The following is a 16,075-nucleotide window of genomic DNA, read 5'->3' on the forward strand; positions in this document are numbered from 1 at the left end:
GGGCGACAGAGCGAGACTCTGTCTCAAAAAAAAAAAAAAAAAAGAAATATTGTAAAGGCACTACAGCGTCCTCCTACACCTTCCATCCTGCTGCCCCTAATAATGATGTTTTGTAGTAGCATGGCACATAAGAAATGAAGGCCGGGTGTGATGGCTCACACCTGTAATCCCAGCAATTTGAGAGGTCGAGGCGGGAGGTTCAGGTTCACTTGAGTCTAGAAGTCTGAGACCAGTCTGGGAAACATGGGTGGACCCTGTCTCTAGAGAAAAGTCAGAGAAATTAGCCAGGCACGGTGGCGTGTGCCTATAGTCCCACCTAGTCAGGAGGCTGAGGCAGGAGGATTGCTGGAGCCCATGAGTTCCAGGAAGCAGTGAGCCGTGATTGCACCACTGCACTCCAGCCTGGGTGACAGAGTGAGACTTTATCTCTTAAAAAAAAATTAAGAAGGCCGGGCGCGGTGGCTCACGCTTGTAATCCCAGCACTTTGGGAGGCCGAGGCGGGCGGATCACGAGGTCAGGAGATCGAGACCACGGTGAAACCCCGTCTCTACTAAAAATACAAAAATAGTAGCCGGGCGTGGTGGCGGGCGCCTGTAGTCCCAGCTACTCGGAGAGGCTGAGGCAGGAGAATGGCATGAACCCGGGAGGCGGAGCTTGCAGTGAGCCGAGATTGCGCCACTGCACTCCAGCCTGGGTGACGGAGCGAGACTCCGTCTCAAAAAACAAACAAACAAACAAACAAAAAAAACACTTTATGAACAGGGCCACAGGTTTGCATGAGGCTTGTCAGTGGACCTCCAGGATGAAGACCAAAGTAATTGTGCACTTTCTAGTGGAATAATTGACACTTAAGATCTTATTTATTTATCAAAAGACTGCTGTGAGGTATGAATTCTTAACCCCAATTTGCAGAAACTGAGACTTTGCCTGACACCACAGAGCTAGGAAAAAGTGGGCATAAGATCCTCACCAAGTCTGACTTCCAAAGGAAGATTTGAAAAGAAACCTCCTTGCTACGTGCCAAATCTCTGTAGAGCCAGCAGTCATGTTCACACATCAAACAGGACAATGACAATAGCACCAGGAATAGCTACTCCTGGTCAGATGCCCTCATGAGCTCAACTCCGCAGGATGGGGACACCGGGCCCTGCCTAGGGGAAAGGAAGGGGGTTTGTAGGGGAAGCCCAGCCAGCCAAGCAACCAGAGATGGGAAAAACCCATTGGGAAGAACTTGCTTGCTCTAGCTGGGCTTTGCAAAACACAGGAACAGATGAGTCTGCACAGACAGAAATGGTCTAGAATGGCTGAATGTTTCATGTAGAAATTTTATTTTATGATTAATACACTTGTGCCATTTCTTAGAATCATGTGCTTGTTTAATTCTAGTCTATCAAGTGATACTTTTGTTGATATTTAGAGGCTCCTCAGTTAATTTCTGTGGGATTTTTGGTTATATTTAATAAGGAAAATAATATGAAATGCCTAAGAAAAAAAAGAAACAAAGCCAATTATTCCTGAGAATGTTTAAATTTATTAAAGTACACTTGTTAATTGTTAGTATAGAACCTACATTTCATAATAGAAAACCTTGGACTTGCCAATGGTAGCTGCTGGAATGAGGTGTTTGTCCAGTACATCCAGAACGTCGCCACAGATTAACTTTAGCTCAGTCTCAACCTGAAAAAATAAAAGTAAATTTTAAAAAATCAGATCGTTGAAGTCTAGAAATTCTGTAAATTATTACACATTCTGTACCTCTGTTTTTGTGGAAGAGAGCTTAGTGTTACAGAGAATTCGTTTCCCTCTCCAAACTCCCTTCTTCCCTTTTGACACAAAAGCAGAGAAAAGCTGCCTGTCAGTTATCAAAAGTATCTTTTCCTTTCTCCACGCAATCAAGTGCTACACACACACACACCACCCCCCACCCCAACACCCCCTCACAGTCCAACTGCAGAATCACCAATGACTGAAACTAAACACTGATGCTACTTGGTAAATGCTGGTCAATTACATGAATCTTTCACAAGGTAGCAACTATTGTGTCCATTTACTTGGGAAAACAGAAGCTAAGACATTTGCTCAAAGATCATCCTCTTAAAAGAACTTAATAAGCAGAGCTAGGATTTGAAGCCAGGCAGGGTGCAAAGGACAGAACAAAATTCAAACCCAGGCAGTTTGCCTCCAGTACTTACGTTCCTAACAACATTCAACAGGCAACCCTGGAGGGAAGGAGAAAGGGAGGGGAGGGAGGGAGGGGAAGGCAACCAAAGCTTAGGAATGTGGGTGCAAATAAATTCACTGGTTTGGTGGTCAGAAGTTGAAGGTGTTTCCAACCTACAGCTTCCATTTTCACTGTAAAATGGGATAAAACCAACTACAGCTATTGATACGGAAGTGGTGGGGTCACAGGTTTAAGAAGTATGATGGTTTTGAAATAACAAAATATGATGGTTTTAAAAAATAAAACAAAACCAATGAAAGAAAACAGCTGGACAGTAACAAGGGTTGCTATAAACATTAAATGAGACATGTATGTAAAGTGCACGGAACTTTATAAATATTCACGTCCTTCTCCCTTCCTACCACCATCTTAAGTGGAAGAAATTCTTATATTTGTATCATCTGTAATTGCCCATACTTCATGTTCAATTGTTGTTGAATTGGTTCTAAATCTTCACACATAGCAGGTGAGATACATTTTTTGAGTTGGACTGAATCCTTTCTGCAGAACTTTGCTGTTACTGTCAGAGGGGGTGCTGGTGCAGTGAGAAAAATGTTAGTTCTTGATACTAGACTAACTAAGCTTCAGAGAACCTGGATCCTCCGGCCAGGAAAAAGGATTGTGAACTTCGCATGTCATTCCGTCTGTCTCCAAGTCTCCATCTCCCTACCTGTTAAACTGAGATACGACACTCACCAAACCTACAAAACAATAACCAACATGACCGAAAGAACTTTGTAAATAGTGTGGCATACAATCTCAAAGGCTGAACACATTGATGGAATCCTTTGGGGAGGTAATTTTTCACAGTATCAAGAACCATAAAAATGTTGAAACCTATTGACCTAGGCATCTCCTTCCCAGAAATATATCCTATGACAAGGGTTTCCACCCTTTTTCTACCCATCCACCCAAAACATCCCCACGGATGGCACATTCCTGGGTTTTGGACTAACGCCTATTAAGCTAGGATGTGAATCACGTACAATCCCTGTTTTGTTGCCACTCAACAAGATACATCCCAGTGAAGGAAGTTATTCTGGGAATCATCTGAATTAAGTAAATAATTCACCAAATGTAGTATTTCACTTATTAACAAATTGGTTGCAAGTTCCACAACCCATCAAGACAAGCATTCAAGACTTGGCGTTCAAGTTGAGAACAGCCATCCTTATGAAATAACTCAAAGGAATGAAGAACTGCATATACCTATGAATTAGGCTGATCGGTAATAATGATAGTAACAACGTCAGCTCTTTCCTATCCATTCTCTCATTGCCTCCTCGTGAAAATCCTGTGTGGTGGACATATACCTTCTGTTCTCCAGGTGGAACCACGGGTTTCTATTCACTCAAAATAATTTGACAGCCAACAGCCATGATGGATAGAGCCCTCTTATTTTTTTATTTCTTCCAAGAAAAGGCGGGGGATACGGGTACAGAACATGCAGGTGTGTTACATAGGTATACGTGTGCCATGGTGCTTTGCTGCACCAATTGATCCATTCTCTAAGTTCCCTCCCCTCACCCCCTACCCCCCAACAGGCCCTGGTGTGTGTTGTTCCCCTCTCTGTGTCCATATGTTCTCAATGTTCAGCTCCACTTACGAGTGAGAACATGTGGTGTTTGGTTTTCTGTTCCTGTGTTAGTTGCTGAGGATGATGGCTTCCAGCTTCATCCATGTTCCTGCAAAGGGCATGATCTCATTCCTTTTTATGGCTATGTAGTATTCCATGGTGTAGATATACCATATTTTCTTTATCCAGTCTTTCATTGATGGGCATTTGGGTTGGTTCCATGTCTTTGCTATTGTAAACAGTGCTGCAATAAACATGTGTGCATGTGTCTTTATAGTAGAATGATTTACATTCCTTTGGGTGTATACTCAGTAATGGGATTGCTGGGTCAAATGGTATTTCTGGTTCTGGATCTTTGAGGAATCGCCATACTGTCTTCCGCAATGGTTGAACTAGTTTGCATTCCCACCAACAGTGTAAAAGTGTTCCTATTTCTCCACAGCCTCTCCAGCATCTGTTGTTTCCTGACTTTTTAATAATCACCATTCTGACTGGCGTGAGATGGTATCTCACTGTGGTTTTGATTTGCATTTCTCTAATGACCAGTGTTGAGCTTTTTTTCATGTTTGTTGGCCACATAAATGTCTTCTTTTGGGAAGTGTCTGTTCATATCCTTTGCCCACTTTTTGATGGGGTTGTCTGTTTTTTTTTTTTTTTTTTTTTTTTTTTGTTTTGAGACGGAGTCTCGCTCTGTCGCCCAGGCTGGAGTGCAGTAGCGCAATCTCGGCTCACTGCAAGCTCCGCCTCCCAGGTTCACGCCATTCTCCTGCCTCAGCCTCTCCGAGTAGCTGGGACTACAGGCGCCCGCCACCACGCCCGGCTAATTTTTTTGTATTTTTTTTTTAGTAGAGACGGGGTTTCACCGTGGTCTCGATCTCCTGACCTCGTGATCCGCCCGCCTCGGCCTCCCAAAGTGCTGGGATTACAAGCGTGAGCCGCCGCGCCTGGCTGTCTGTTTTTTTCTTGTAAATATGTTTAAGTTACTTGTAAATTCTGGATATTAGACCTTTGTCAGATGGGTAGATTGCAAAAATGTTCTCCTATTCTGTAGGTTGCCTGTTCACTCTGATGGTGGTTTGTTTTGCTGTACAGAAGTGGATAGAGCACTCTTCGAGGGCTTTCATGGCCTGAACCACTGACATTATCTGACTGTGAATCCCTGGGCACATCACTTCAACCCCCTGAGTCTCCTTTTACTCAAACTGCTTCCAAAGCTGCTGAGTGGTTCAAATTGGCTACCTGATGTGAATGTGCTTTGAGATGCAAATACGTACAAAGGTGACATGTCTTATGGCTTGCTGGCTCTGTTCCTAAGCCAGAACTGAGAGGTGACAGCGTGCTGGCAGTCCTCACAGCCCTCGCTTGCTCTCGGTGCCTCCTCTGCCTGGGCTCCCACTTTGGCGGCACTTGAGGAGCCCTTCAGCCCACCGCTGCACTGTGGGAGCCCCTTTCTGGGCTGGCCAAGGCAGGAGCCGGCTCCCTCAGCTTGCAGGGAGTGTGGAGGGAAAGGCGCGAGTGGGAACCAGGGCTGCGCACAGCACTTGTGGGCCAGCTGGAGTTCCAGGTGGGCGTGGGCTTGGCGGGCCCCTCACTCAGAGCAGCCGGCCGGGGCAATGAGGAGCTTAGCACCCAGGCTGGCGGCTGCGGAGGGTGTGCTGGGTCCCCCAACAGTGCCGACCCACCGGCGCTGCGCTCGATTTCTCACCGGACCTTGGCTGCCTTCCCCCGGGGCAGGGCTCGGGACCCTGCAGCCCGCCATGCCTGAGCCTCATACCACCTCCATGGGCTCCTGTGCAGCCCGAGCCTCCCTGACGAGCACCGCCCCCTGCTCTACGGCGCCCAGTCCCATCAACCACCCAAGGGGTGAGGAGTGCGAGCGCACGGCATGGGACTGGCAGGCAGCTCCACCTGCAGCCCTGATGCAGGATCCACTGGGTGAAGCCAGCTGGGCTCCTGAGTCTGGTGGAGATGTGGAGAACCTTTATGTCTAGCTCAGGGATTGTCAACACACCAATCAACACCCTGTGTCTAGCTCAGGGTCTGTGAATGCACCAATCAACACTCTGTGTCTGGCTGCTCTGGTGGGGCCTTGGAGAACCTTTGTGTCGATACTCTGTATCTAACTGATCTGATGGGGACGTGGAGAACCTTTATGCCTAGCTCAGGGATGGTAACGCACCAATCAGTGCCCTGTCAGAACAGACCACTCGGCTCTACCAATCAGCAGGACGTGGGTGTGGCTAGATAAGAGAATAAAAGCAGGCTGCCCAAGCCAGCAGGGGCAACCCGCTCGGGTCCCCTTCCACACTGTGGAAGCTTTGTTCTTTCGCTCTTTGCAATAAATCTTGCTACTGCTCACTCTTTGGGTCAACGCTGCTTTTATGAGCTGTAACACTCACCACAAAGGTCTGCGGCTTCACTCGTAAAGCCAGTGAGACCACGAGCCCACTGGGAGGAAGGAACAACTCCAGACGTGCCGCCTTAAGAGCTGTAACATTCACTGCGAAGGTCTGCAGCTTCACTCCTGAGCCAGCAAGACCACGAACCCACCAGAAGGAAGAAACTCCGAACACATCCAAACATCAGAAGGAAAAAACTCCAGACGCGCCACCTTAAGAGCTGTAACACTCACCGCGAGGGTCTGCGACTTCATTCTTGAAGTCAGTGAGACCAAGAACCCACCAATTCCGGACACAGAACCAATGATAATGCTTCAGGTCCAAAAACTGGCCTTCCCTTTACCCACTCCTGTTAACAACACTCTAGGGTTTCTAGTCAGTCTGCACATTGGCACACCTAAGGCAAGGATAAAACGTGGCCATAACAAGGCAAAATAAATATTTATTAGAAATCAAAAAACCATTTCTTCAACGGCACAAACATGTTCTTACTCTTTGTATGATTTCTTTCTTGAACATAGAGTTTCGCACACACACACAACACTAAGAACAAGCAGGTAAATGAGACTTTACAAAGATCCGGCACATTCAGGGAGAATGGAGTGACAATTCTGTGTTTGGAACCAAGATCACAGTAAAAAATATGTAAATCAACGCAGAAATCAAGTACGGCTTACAGGCCCGGATGACGGCCCATCTACCTGGGCCCTGCCCAGAGCGAAAGGTCACAGGTCACCAGGCCTTGAGGAAGGAAAAGAATGTCAATAATACTGGGCTCTCTCAGGCTGGAGCCTTCTAAGAGCTTAAAGACTTCACAGTGCAACCTCCAGCACCTTCTCCCACATCCCAAGGAGGAAGGTTAAGCACCTTTTATCCCAAACAGATATATCACATAATGTCTAGAATAATGAATTCTTCCTGAGGAAAAGTTTAGCTAAAGGAGCATTTGCAGCCAAAGGCACTATCTGAGCCTGGGAGACCCCATCCCTGGAAAACACCTTCCCCTAAAATTACTGAAATGTCAATCACGGAGTTTTTTTTGTTTTTTTTTTTTTTGAGATGGAGTCTCGCTCTGTCACCCAGGCTGGAGTGCAGTGGCGCGATCTCGGCTCACTGCAAGCTCCGCCTCCCGGGTTCACGCCATTCTCCTGCCTCAGCCTCTCCGAGTAGCTGGGACTACAGGCGCCCGCCACTACGCTCGGCTAATTTTTTTTTTTTTTTGTATTTTTAGTAGAGACGGGGTTTCACCGTGGTCTCGGTCTCCTGACCTCGTGATCCGCCCGCCTCGGCCTCCCAAAGTGCTGGGATTACAAGCGTGAGCCACCGCGCCCCGCCAATCACGGAGTTTTAAGATGTCCTGATAGACCCATGGGTTTAATGGGGTGTGGGTATGTGTGTGGGTGTGTGTGGGTGTGGGTGTGGTTTTGTGCACCCCTATGGGCACACTTGAATTTTCAACTAGTCATAGGGAACATAGGAGACAATGTTGACTGCCAAATGAGACACCTGAGAAAACAGTCCTGCCCCCAATATAAGCCAACTACAAAGAAAGTCTCAAAATGATGGAATAACTGTGCTTTTCAAAAATAAATAAATAATGGCTCAAGGAGACATCTGTGGTCCAAGAATCAGGACACTCCAGCCTGCACAGCTCTGATATGACCTTCCTGCATGACCTTGCCCAAGTACACATTCCTCTCGGAGCATTAGCCTCCGGGGGTAAAATGAAGGAAGTGGTCCTTTTCACTCTGATGCTTCTTGACTCATGGCTTCCCTTGGTAAACCTACCTAGGCTCAGATCTTTTGGCTGAAAGCCTTTTGGGGTAGACACTGTTGGGAAGAATATCCAATACAGAAAACGGTCTTGCCAACAAATTCCATCCAGACCCACAGACAGCAGATCACCAAAACGTGGGAGAGACAAACATCCATGTGGCTCTCCATTCGCCACTGGGACAAAAGCTGGCAGGTTAGGCAAATAGAAATCAATAATTGGCTTTATCCATTGACATCTGAGTCAAAGCAGTTCTGGATATGGCTTTATCCATTAACATCTGAGTCAAAGCAATTCTGGATATGGCTTTATCCATTAACATCTGAGTCAAAGTAATTCTGGATATGGCTTTATCCATAACAGATATGGCTTTATCCATTAATGGATATACTTTCTCCATTAACATCTGAGTCAAAGCAATTCTGGATATGGCTTTATCCATAACAGATATGGCTTTATCCATTAATGGATATAACTTTCTCCATTAATATCTGAGTCAAAGCAATTCTGGATATGGCTTTATCCATAACAGATATGGCTTTATCCATTAATGGATATAACTTTCTCCATTAATATCTGAGTCAAAGCAATTCTGGAATTCCCAGCTCCATAGTGTAGAGCGTGGCGTCATGAATCCAAACCACTTCCTTTCAGACAAAGATGTCTGTTCAGGCTTAATGCGGGTAGCCAACTCCAGATGTGGAATGCTGATTTGTACAATCTCCAGGCTAAAAGCGACCTTAAACTTCTTCCAATGACCATTTTCAACAACATTCCTCATTAAGTGCTTGACCAGCTTCTGCTTACACATCTCCAACATGTGGAGCAGTTGCTGGATTCTATTGAGCCAAAATCTTTCTCAGTTTCATAGTTCTGCCCATTCTGGAACACATCCGCTCCTCCTGCCTCTAGGACAGTCCCCCTCAAATCTTCTCTTCTTCAGAGGCCCATGCCCAGCCCCAACCACTGTGGCTTAGAGCACGCGGTTACTCCCTGGGTCAGCTGGGAGGGCACGGACTGCTGTGGATGGTGAAGCCTCATACACCCCAGCCCACCTCTCCCCAGCCGGCCCCATCAGGGCCACAGAGTCTCTATCTGTCCAGCTAGTCTGGCACACAGAGTGGCCCAGGGCAGAGAAACCGGCCCAGAGGGCACTGCTAGGCCCGGACTCCTCAGTTTGCCTCAAGCCAGATGAACTAATCAATCGCCATGTTATCTGAAGGCCAAATTTCTATTTCTGCTATTTAAGATTAACACTTATGGTTACTATTTTTATAATTCCACCTCGAACATTTTTACATGAATCCTTTCACCAGACAATGGCGGCAGAGTGGATGTTCTGGTGGTTTTGGCCGCAGTCACCTGGAAAATCCTTCCATCTCCACTTCACCTCTGCCCCCCAGACTGACTCCGTGTCATTTCAGAAGGAGAACATCAGAGGATGAGGACCTAAAAATAAGCTAGAAGTCTTGGCAGATGCTTCTCTCTCACAAGCTTCCCCTTTAGCTTCAAAATTCACAGTTAAAAGAAAAAAAAACTTCGTACCAAAGCAGTTGAGGCATTTTGTTAAATTCCCCCACCGAGACATACTGAGGTATGCAACTAACTGCTGAGTGCTAAGATGGTATCGATCGAGCACCTGCTATTTCTGCTTAAGCTGAAGCCACGATCCCAGCACAGAGGCTACTGCGAGGCCAAGACAAACAAAAGAGCCAGGCCCTTTCACCCAGATCGCAGCGGCCCAGCAGGACTTGCTGTCTCATGCAGACTTTTGTGTGTGTGAAGAAAAGCTTTTTGTCTTGCTCTGGGCACCCTGAGGCCAAATATATAATACTTACATCCAGCCCCAAAGCCCCCAATCTGTCTCCACTTTTAAAATCACATACTTCATTGTAGTAATTTTCATTCTCAAATGAAATGTCTTTTCCATATTGAAAATTAAAACCCCGTATTATGCTACCAAAAACATCCCTCAGCTTGAGAAAGTTTGAACCTTGGGGTGTCAGGAAACGTTCACTCCAAGGAGTCTCCTTTTCCCTGAAGGGTTCCAGAAGGGCATTTCCAGAGCGCATTCCCCTCCTCCCCCAGGATATCCGCCTTACCTCCGTCCCCCGCACACTCTGGGATGGAATCAAGGGTCTCCCACAAATTCAGGCAACCCAGTCACAGCAGGAGAGATGGTACAATGTGTGGGCTGGGGTTGGGGCTGACAGGGGGAAGCTGTAGGAGGAAAGACTCCTCTCCCTCCTCCTCAAGGTTCCTGCCCCTTCCCCACCACCCATCTCTCCCAGCCAAGCCGACCTGCAATTGGTAAAACCAGAGGCTTCACCCAGGACTTCAGGAGGCTCCCAGGCTCCAGACTGCTGCTGGCTGTAGGTTTACACCAACTCTTTGCCAAGTAACAAAATCCAGGATGTTTCCCACTGAGACAAACTGACAACTGCCCCTCAGTTCAGACACCCACTGAGCACTGAGCATGAGGGTGCACTCTGCTTCTAGGCCAGCACAGCCGGACTCCATCATCCCTCGAATCCTCTCTGCAGAGTCGGTGACTCCGCCTGCAGCGCCAGACAGCGCACGCGCACACCAGCTCTGGGGTCCGCTTCTACACCGACGTTTCCGGGAACTCCTCTGTTTCTTTTTTTTTGAAACGAAAGGCCTCACATATTTATTACTGAACCCAGCCAACCAACGTGTTCATAACAGATTCAGAGAGGATAACACGTCGAAATCTCCAGATAGTGGTGACATTTTCAGCTTGATATGGTAACATGATCGGGACCTTCAGACAGCATAAATATGTGTGCCATCTCATGTGCAATTCCGTACAGACCCAGCTTGGTTCTTCTCCAATGTCTCCTTTTGGAGTTGTACCTGATTTTATTTCCAGTTTTCATCCGAATCCACTGGGGAATGGGACGATTTTGCTTTTGTTTCTTGGCCAGGAATCACTTAATCCTGAAAGTCTTGTGAGAAGACATGGCGAGAAGCGGAGTCAAGAACACACCACGATGGCGGAGAAAGGAAGAGAGCCCTCTATTTCTTCAAATGCATTGAGAGTGGTTTTGCTGCTGTTCCTGGAAGAATCTTGGATTTTGTTGAAATCTGCTTTTTAAAAAATATATATTTTAGAAATATATCACTCTGCATAATGTGTTTCTTTTTTCTTTTTCTTTTTCTTTTTTTTTTTTTGAGATGGAGTTTCACTCTTGTCACCCAGGCTGGAGTGCAGTGGTGCGATCTCAGCTCATGGCAACCTCCACCTCCCAGGTTCAAGCAATTCTCCTGACTCAGCCTCCCGAGTAGCTGGGATTATAGGCACCTGCCACCACATTCGGCTAATTTTTGTATCTTTAGTAGAGACAGGGTTTCACCATTTGGCCAGGCTGGTCTCAAACTCCTGACCTCAGGTGATTCACCCGACTCGGCCTCCCAAAGTGCTGGGATTACAGGTGTGAGCCACCGCGCCCGGCCACAATACTCTTAATGAAACTACAGCCCATATTAGGATTTCACCAGGGCTTAGAGAAATGTCTGGCACATAATGAACCTTACACAGGTGATAAGGACATCACTACCATGATGATGATGATGAGGAAGATGATAATGAATTGATGTTGGACTTTCTAGCACAGCCAGATTGATCTGGTGCCTATTTTCAGAGCATGGCATGTTAGTTTCTATTTCTAAACATTTTTGGCCTGGCACGGTGGCTCACGCCTGAAATCCCAGCAATTTGGGAGGCTGAGGTAGGCAGATTACTTGAGCTCAGTAGTTCGAGACCATCCTGGCCAACATGGTGAAAACACATCTCTATTAAAAATACAAAAATAGACTGGGCACGGTGGCTCACACCTGTAATCCCAGCACTTTCGGAGGCTCACACCTGTAATCCCAGCACTTTCGGAGGCCGAGACAGGCTGATCACCTGAGGTCGGGAGTTCGACACCAGCCTGACCAACATGGAGAAATGCCATCTCTACTAAAAATACAAAATTAGCCGGGTGTGGTGGCGCATGCTTGTAATCCCAGCTACTCAGGAGGCTGAGGCAGTAGAATCGCTTGAATCCTGGAGGCAGAGGTTGCACTGAGCTGAGATTGTGACACTGCACTCCAGCCTGGGTGACAGAGTGAGACTCTGCCTCAAAAAAGAAACTAAAACCCCCACTTTTTTTCTTTGAAACCAGCCTCGCTCTGTCACCCAGGCTGGAGTGCAGTGGTGCCATCATGATCCTCCCACCTCAGCCTCCCGAGTAGCTGGGACTACAGGCACGTACCACTATGCCTGGTTAATATTTTTATTATTTGTAGAGATGAGGGTCTCAGTATGTTGCCCAGGCTGGTCTTAAACTCATGGGCTTAACCATTCCTCTCGCCTCTGCCTCCCAATATGCTAGGATTACTGGTATGAGTCACAGTGCCCAGCTTCTTTCTTAACTCTTTCTAGTAGTTCCACCACCTGGGATTACCTTTTTTCCTTCCTCTCCATTTAGCTTTATGAAATCCTCACATCCATCCATCTCCATCAAATCTTTAACAATTCTCCTCTTTTTTTTTTTGACTGTAGGGAACTTTAGAACACCCAGCCCTTGCCAAAACTCCCCATTGCATTAAAAAATAGATTTTAGGCCGGGCATGGTGGCTCACGCCTGTAATCCCAGCACTTTGGGAGGCCCGAGGCAGAAGGATTTCGTAAGGTCAGGAGTTTGAGACCAGCCTGGCCAACATAGTGAAACCCTGTCTCTACTAAGAATACAAAAATTAGCCGGCAGTAGTGGCGCATGCCTGTAATCCAGCTACTCTGGAGGCTGAGGCAGGAGAATTGCTTGAGCCTGGGAGGTGGAGGTTGTGGTGAATTGAGATCGTGCCATTGCACTCCAGTCTGGGCAACAGAGTGAGACCCTGTCTCAAAAAAACAAAAGGAATTGTTTTTAAATTTTTACCGTTCTGAAAGCACATTGACATCCTTTGAATTTTTTTCTAATTATTTCACTTTGATTTGTACATTCTCAAACTAGATTCGGGGCTGTATGGGTTACAATTCCTCTGCATCCTCCACAATAAACTTGGTGGGAATTTCAGACTTTTTTTTTTTTTTCCCCGAGACAAGAGTCTCGCTCTGTCGCCCAGGCTGGAGTGCAATGGTGCGATCTCGGCTCACTGCAACCTCCCCCTCCCGGGTTCAAGCGATTCTCCTGCCTCAGCCTCCCGAGTAGCTGGGACTACAGGTGCGCGCCACCACACCCAGCTAATTTTTGTATTTTTAGTAGAGACCGGGTTTCACCATGTTGGCCACGCTGGCCTCGAACTCCTGGCCTTAAGTGATCCGCCTGCCTCGGCCTCCCAAAGTGCTGCAATTCCAGGCGTGAGCTACCGCGCCCGGCCAAGGTCTTGATTCTTGTCTGCCTTTCTGCTCCCCTGTGAACTCTACTGGTTGTCTTTTTTCCTGCTTTATCCCTCGTCCTTGGTAGACAGTGATGGTTAAATGAATGAATGCATGAACAAATGACTGTCCTGGAGCTAGTACTGCATTGCATGTACACATTGATGACAACAGACATCGTACAATGCGCAATCTTGGCAAATTTATTCAAACCTTGCAGACTTCGGTCTCTCACAGTGCGACGCCGGGAGCCCATCACACGCTGAGGTCTGTCAGAGGCCCCAGAAACAGCCTCGGAAATGGAGGAGGCGGGGCTTCACCCCGACCACACCCCCTTGCGTTCAAAGCCTTTCCGCCTATGGGCCCGCCTCCTCGGCGCAATGTGCAACTCTAATTGGTCATCTCACTAATCCATCTGAGCATCTCGGCGCCGATTGGATCAACTGCTGAACTCGGGTTGCGCACTTCCCGGCGCTGGGAACGCGGAGCGGACGCAGACTGGGCGCCATTGCGCTACAAGACAAGCGGCCTCCAGTGTGAGCGCCCGTGGGGTGCGTGGCAGGCGTTTAAGGTCGGGCTGCGGGAGGCGTGGTCGGGTCGGGCCGAGTGACCGAAGGGGTTAGGCCGGGCGGGGCTGGATGCACTGTGTGGCGGGACTGCAGGCCGGGGTCCCCGGACGCTTTTCTGCTGCGCTTCTTGTGGGCGCGGGCCTGTGGTTAGTGAATTTTTCTATCCCGCCGCTCCCCAGATTCTCCGGATATGGCCGGAGTATTTCCTTATCGAGGGCCGGGTAACCCGGTGCCTGGCCCTCTAGCCCCGCTACCGGACTACATGTCAGAGGAGAAGCTGCAGGAGAAAGGTGAGGCGAGGGTGTGGAGCGGCGCGCGGGCCGGAGGCGGGGCGGGTGTGCGCGCGCGCAGGCGGGTGGGGACCCTCCCCGTTTGGGCAACTCCTTAGGTGTCAGCTCCCTTGTTATCCCCATTTAATTTTTCATCAAGTCGTTTTAAGGGCGTATTATTTGCAAGCGCTGATGCAGCGGGGGTGCAGTAGTAATGGAGACAAAATTCCTGTCCTTACGGGGTTTAAATTACAGCGGGAGAGATAGACAGTAACAAAACCTTGAGGCTCTGTAATAAAAATGTCAGGCCGGGCGCCGTGGCTCACACTTGTAATCCCAGCACTTTGAGAGGCCGAGGCGGGCGGATCAGCTGAGGTCAGGAGTTCGAGACCAGCCTGGGCAACATAGTGAAACCTCGTCTGTACGAAAAATACAAAAATGAGTCATGTGTGGTGGCGCGTGTCTATAATCCCAGCTACTGGGGAGGCTGAGGCAGGAGAATGGCTTGAACCCGGGAGGCGGAGGTTGCAGTGAGCCGACATCGCACCATTGCACTCCAGCCTGGGAGACAGAGCGAAACGACGTCTCAAAAAAAAAAAAAAAAAAAAAAGTCAGATAGTGATAAATGTGATGGAGGGAAAAATAGAGTAAAATGGTAAGGGAATTGTCAAGGGGTGCTTCTTCCTGCTGGTTGCCTGCTCCTCCCTCACACTCACTGACAGGAGCTTACCTTAGGGCAAGAGGTGAAAAGGATTAGGCTGAGGGTGTGCAGACCTTCAAACTGAGGTGCCTTTGCAGCTCGAAAATGGCAGCAGTTGCAGGCCAAGCGCTATGCAGAAAAGCGGAAGTTTGGGTTTGTGGATGCCCAGAAGGAAGACATGCCCCCAGAACATGTCAGGAAGATCATTCGAGACCATGGAGACATGACCAACAGGAAGTTCCGCCATGACAAAAGGGTTTACCTGGGGTAAGGAACATCCTGAAATAATTTCATTTGGAATTGGGCCCTTTTCCCTTCTCCCTGTCCCACAGTCTTGGATTGATGCTTTGACAGCTCGTTTTGGTGGATATAAAAGAGAAAACCAGTAGCAGTCTCTGATGATTTCTACATCTTCCACTTGTGCGGTCTGTTTCCCCTCTCTTCCCGATCTGGGACTGGTGCTTTAATTTGTCCTGTTGATGGTATTATAAGATGTCCCTGGCCAGGCGCGGTGGCTCACACCTGTAATCCCAGCACTTTGGGAGGTCGAGGCGGGCGGATCACAAGGTCAGGAGATCAAGACCATCCTGGCTAAGATGGTGAAACCCCGTCTCTACTAAAATACAAAAAATTAGCCGGGCGTGGTGGCGGGCGCCTGTAGTCCCAGCTACTCGGGAGGCTGAGGCAGGAGATCACGCCACTGCACTCTGGCCTGGGCGAAAGTACGAGACTCCGTCTCAAAAAAAAATAAAAATAAAAATAAGATGTCCCTATGGTTGAGCTGGTTGAAGCCCAGAGTGGGATACTGGGCATAGTGCAGCCTGTCACTCCTCAGGGACCTGAATTCTGTGTTTGGTGTATTTAATTTCAGAGGTTTCCCTACTCCTGTTTTTTCTGTGGCTCTAAACTGGGCGAGTACAGGTACAGATGTCTTAGCAGATTCCTGTTCTATTTGGACACAAAAATGTTTACCATGTAATGAACTGGAAGTTTTGGCTATTTCAAAAAATACTTTGAAAACTGTGCTGGCTGCTGGGGATATAGTAGCGAGCAGAGGATAACAATCTCCGCCTTTCTGCAGTGTGCAGTCTAGTGGCCTGACAGACATGAGACAACTGCTGATAGTGAAGTATGGTGAATACTTTATTATGATTTATGAGAAGATGCGGAGGGAATAGGATGT

At 47.9% G+C, this 16,075-nt stretch overlaps 1 protein-coding gene, 1 long non-coding RNA gene and 1 pseudogene across 4 annotated transcripts in view; 1 reads left to right on the forward strand and 2 right to left on the reverse strand.

The window, feature by feature from the left end:
• Positions 1-1,292: 1,292 nt before the first annotated feature.
• LOC115831568 lies at positions 1,293-13,660 on the reverse strand. Its single transcript, XR_004027089.1, has 2 exons — positions 13,568-13,660; positions 1,293-1,678 (listed from the first exon to the last, which is right to left on the reverse strand). It is a non-coding gene; the product is annotated as an uncharacterized LOC115831568 (long non-coding RNA).
• On the reverse strand, positions 10,610-11,013 carry LOC100607924 (annotated as a pseudogene). Its single transcript, XR_179916.2, has one exon. The product of XR_179916.2 is annotated as a 60S ribosomal protein L39 pseudogene (transcript).
• A 148-nt stretch (positions 13,661-13,808) lies between the features above and the next one.
• PRPF8 (pre-mRNA processing factor 8) overlaps positions 13,809-16,075 on the forward strand; it is a 35,689-nt gene continuing 33,422 nt past the window's right edge. The window contains exons 1-3 of one of the 2 annotated variants that reach the window (XM_030800605.1): positions 13,809-13,905; positions 14,103-14,213; positions 14,991-15,159. In XM_030800605.1, coding sequence (XP_030656465.1) covers positions 14,114-14,213; positions 14,991-15,159 — 269 coding nt within the window. In that variant the 5' untranslated portion in view covers positions 13,809-13,905; positions 14,103-14,113. Of the gene's footprint in view, positions 13,906-14,102; positions 14,214-14,990; positions 15,160-16,075 lie in introns of those variants that run through there. The other variant, XM_030800606.1, reaches the window with a different exon arrangement.

This window comes from Nomascus leucogenys, chromosome 19 (genome assembly GCF_006542625.1).
Source record: "Nomascus leucogenys isolate Asia chromosome 19, Asia_NLE_v1, whole genome shotgun sequence".
Lineage (NCBI taxonomy): Eukaryota > Metazoa > Chordata > Mammalia > Primates > Hylobatidae > Nomascus > Nomascus leucogenys.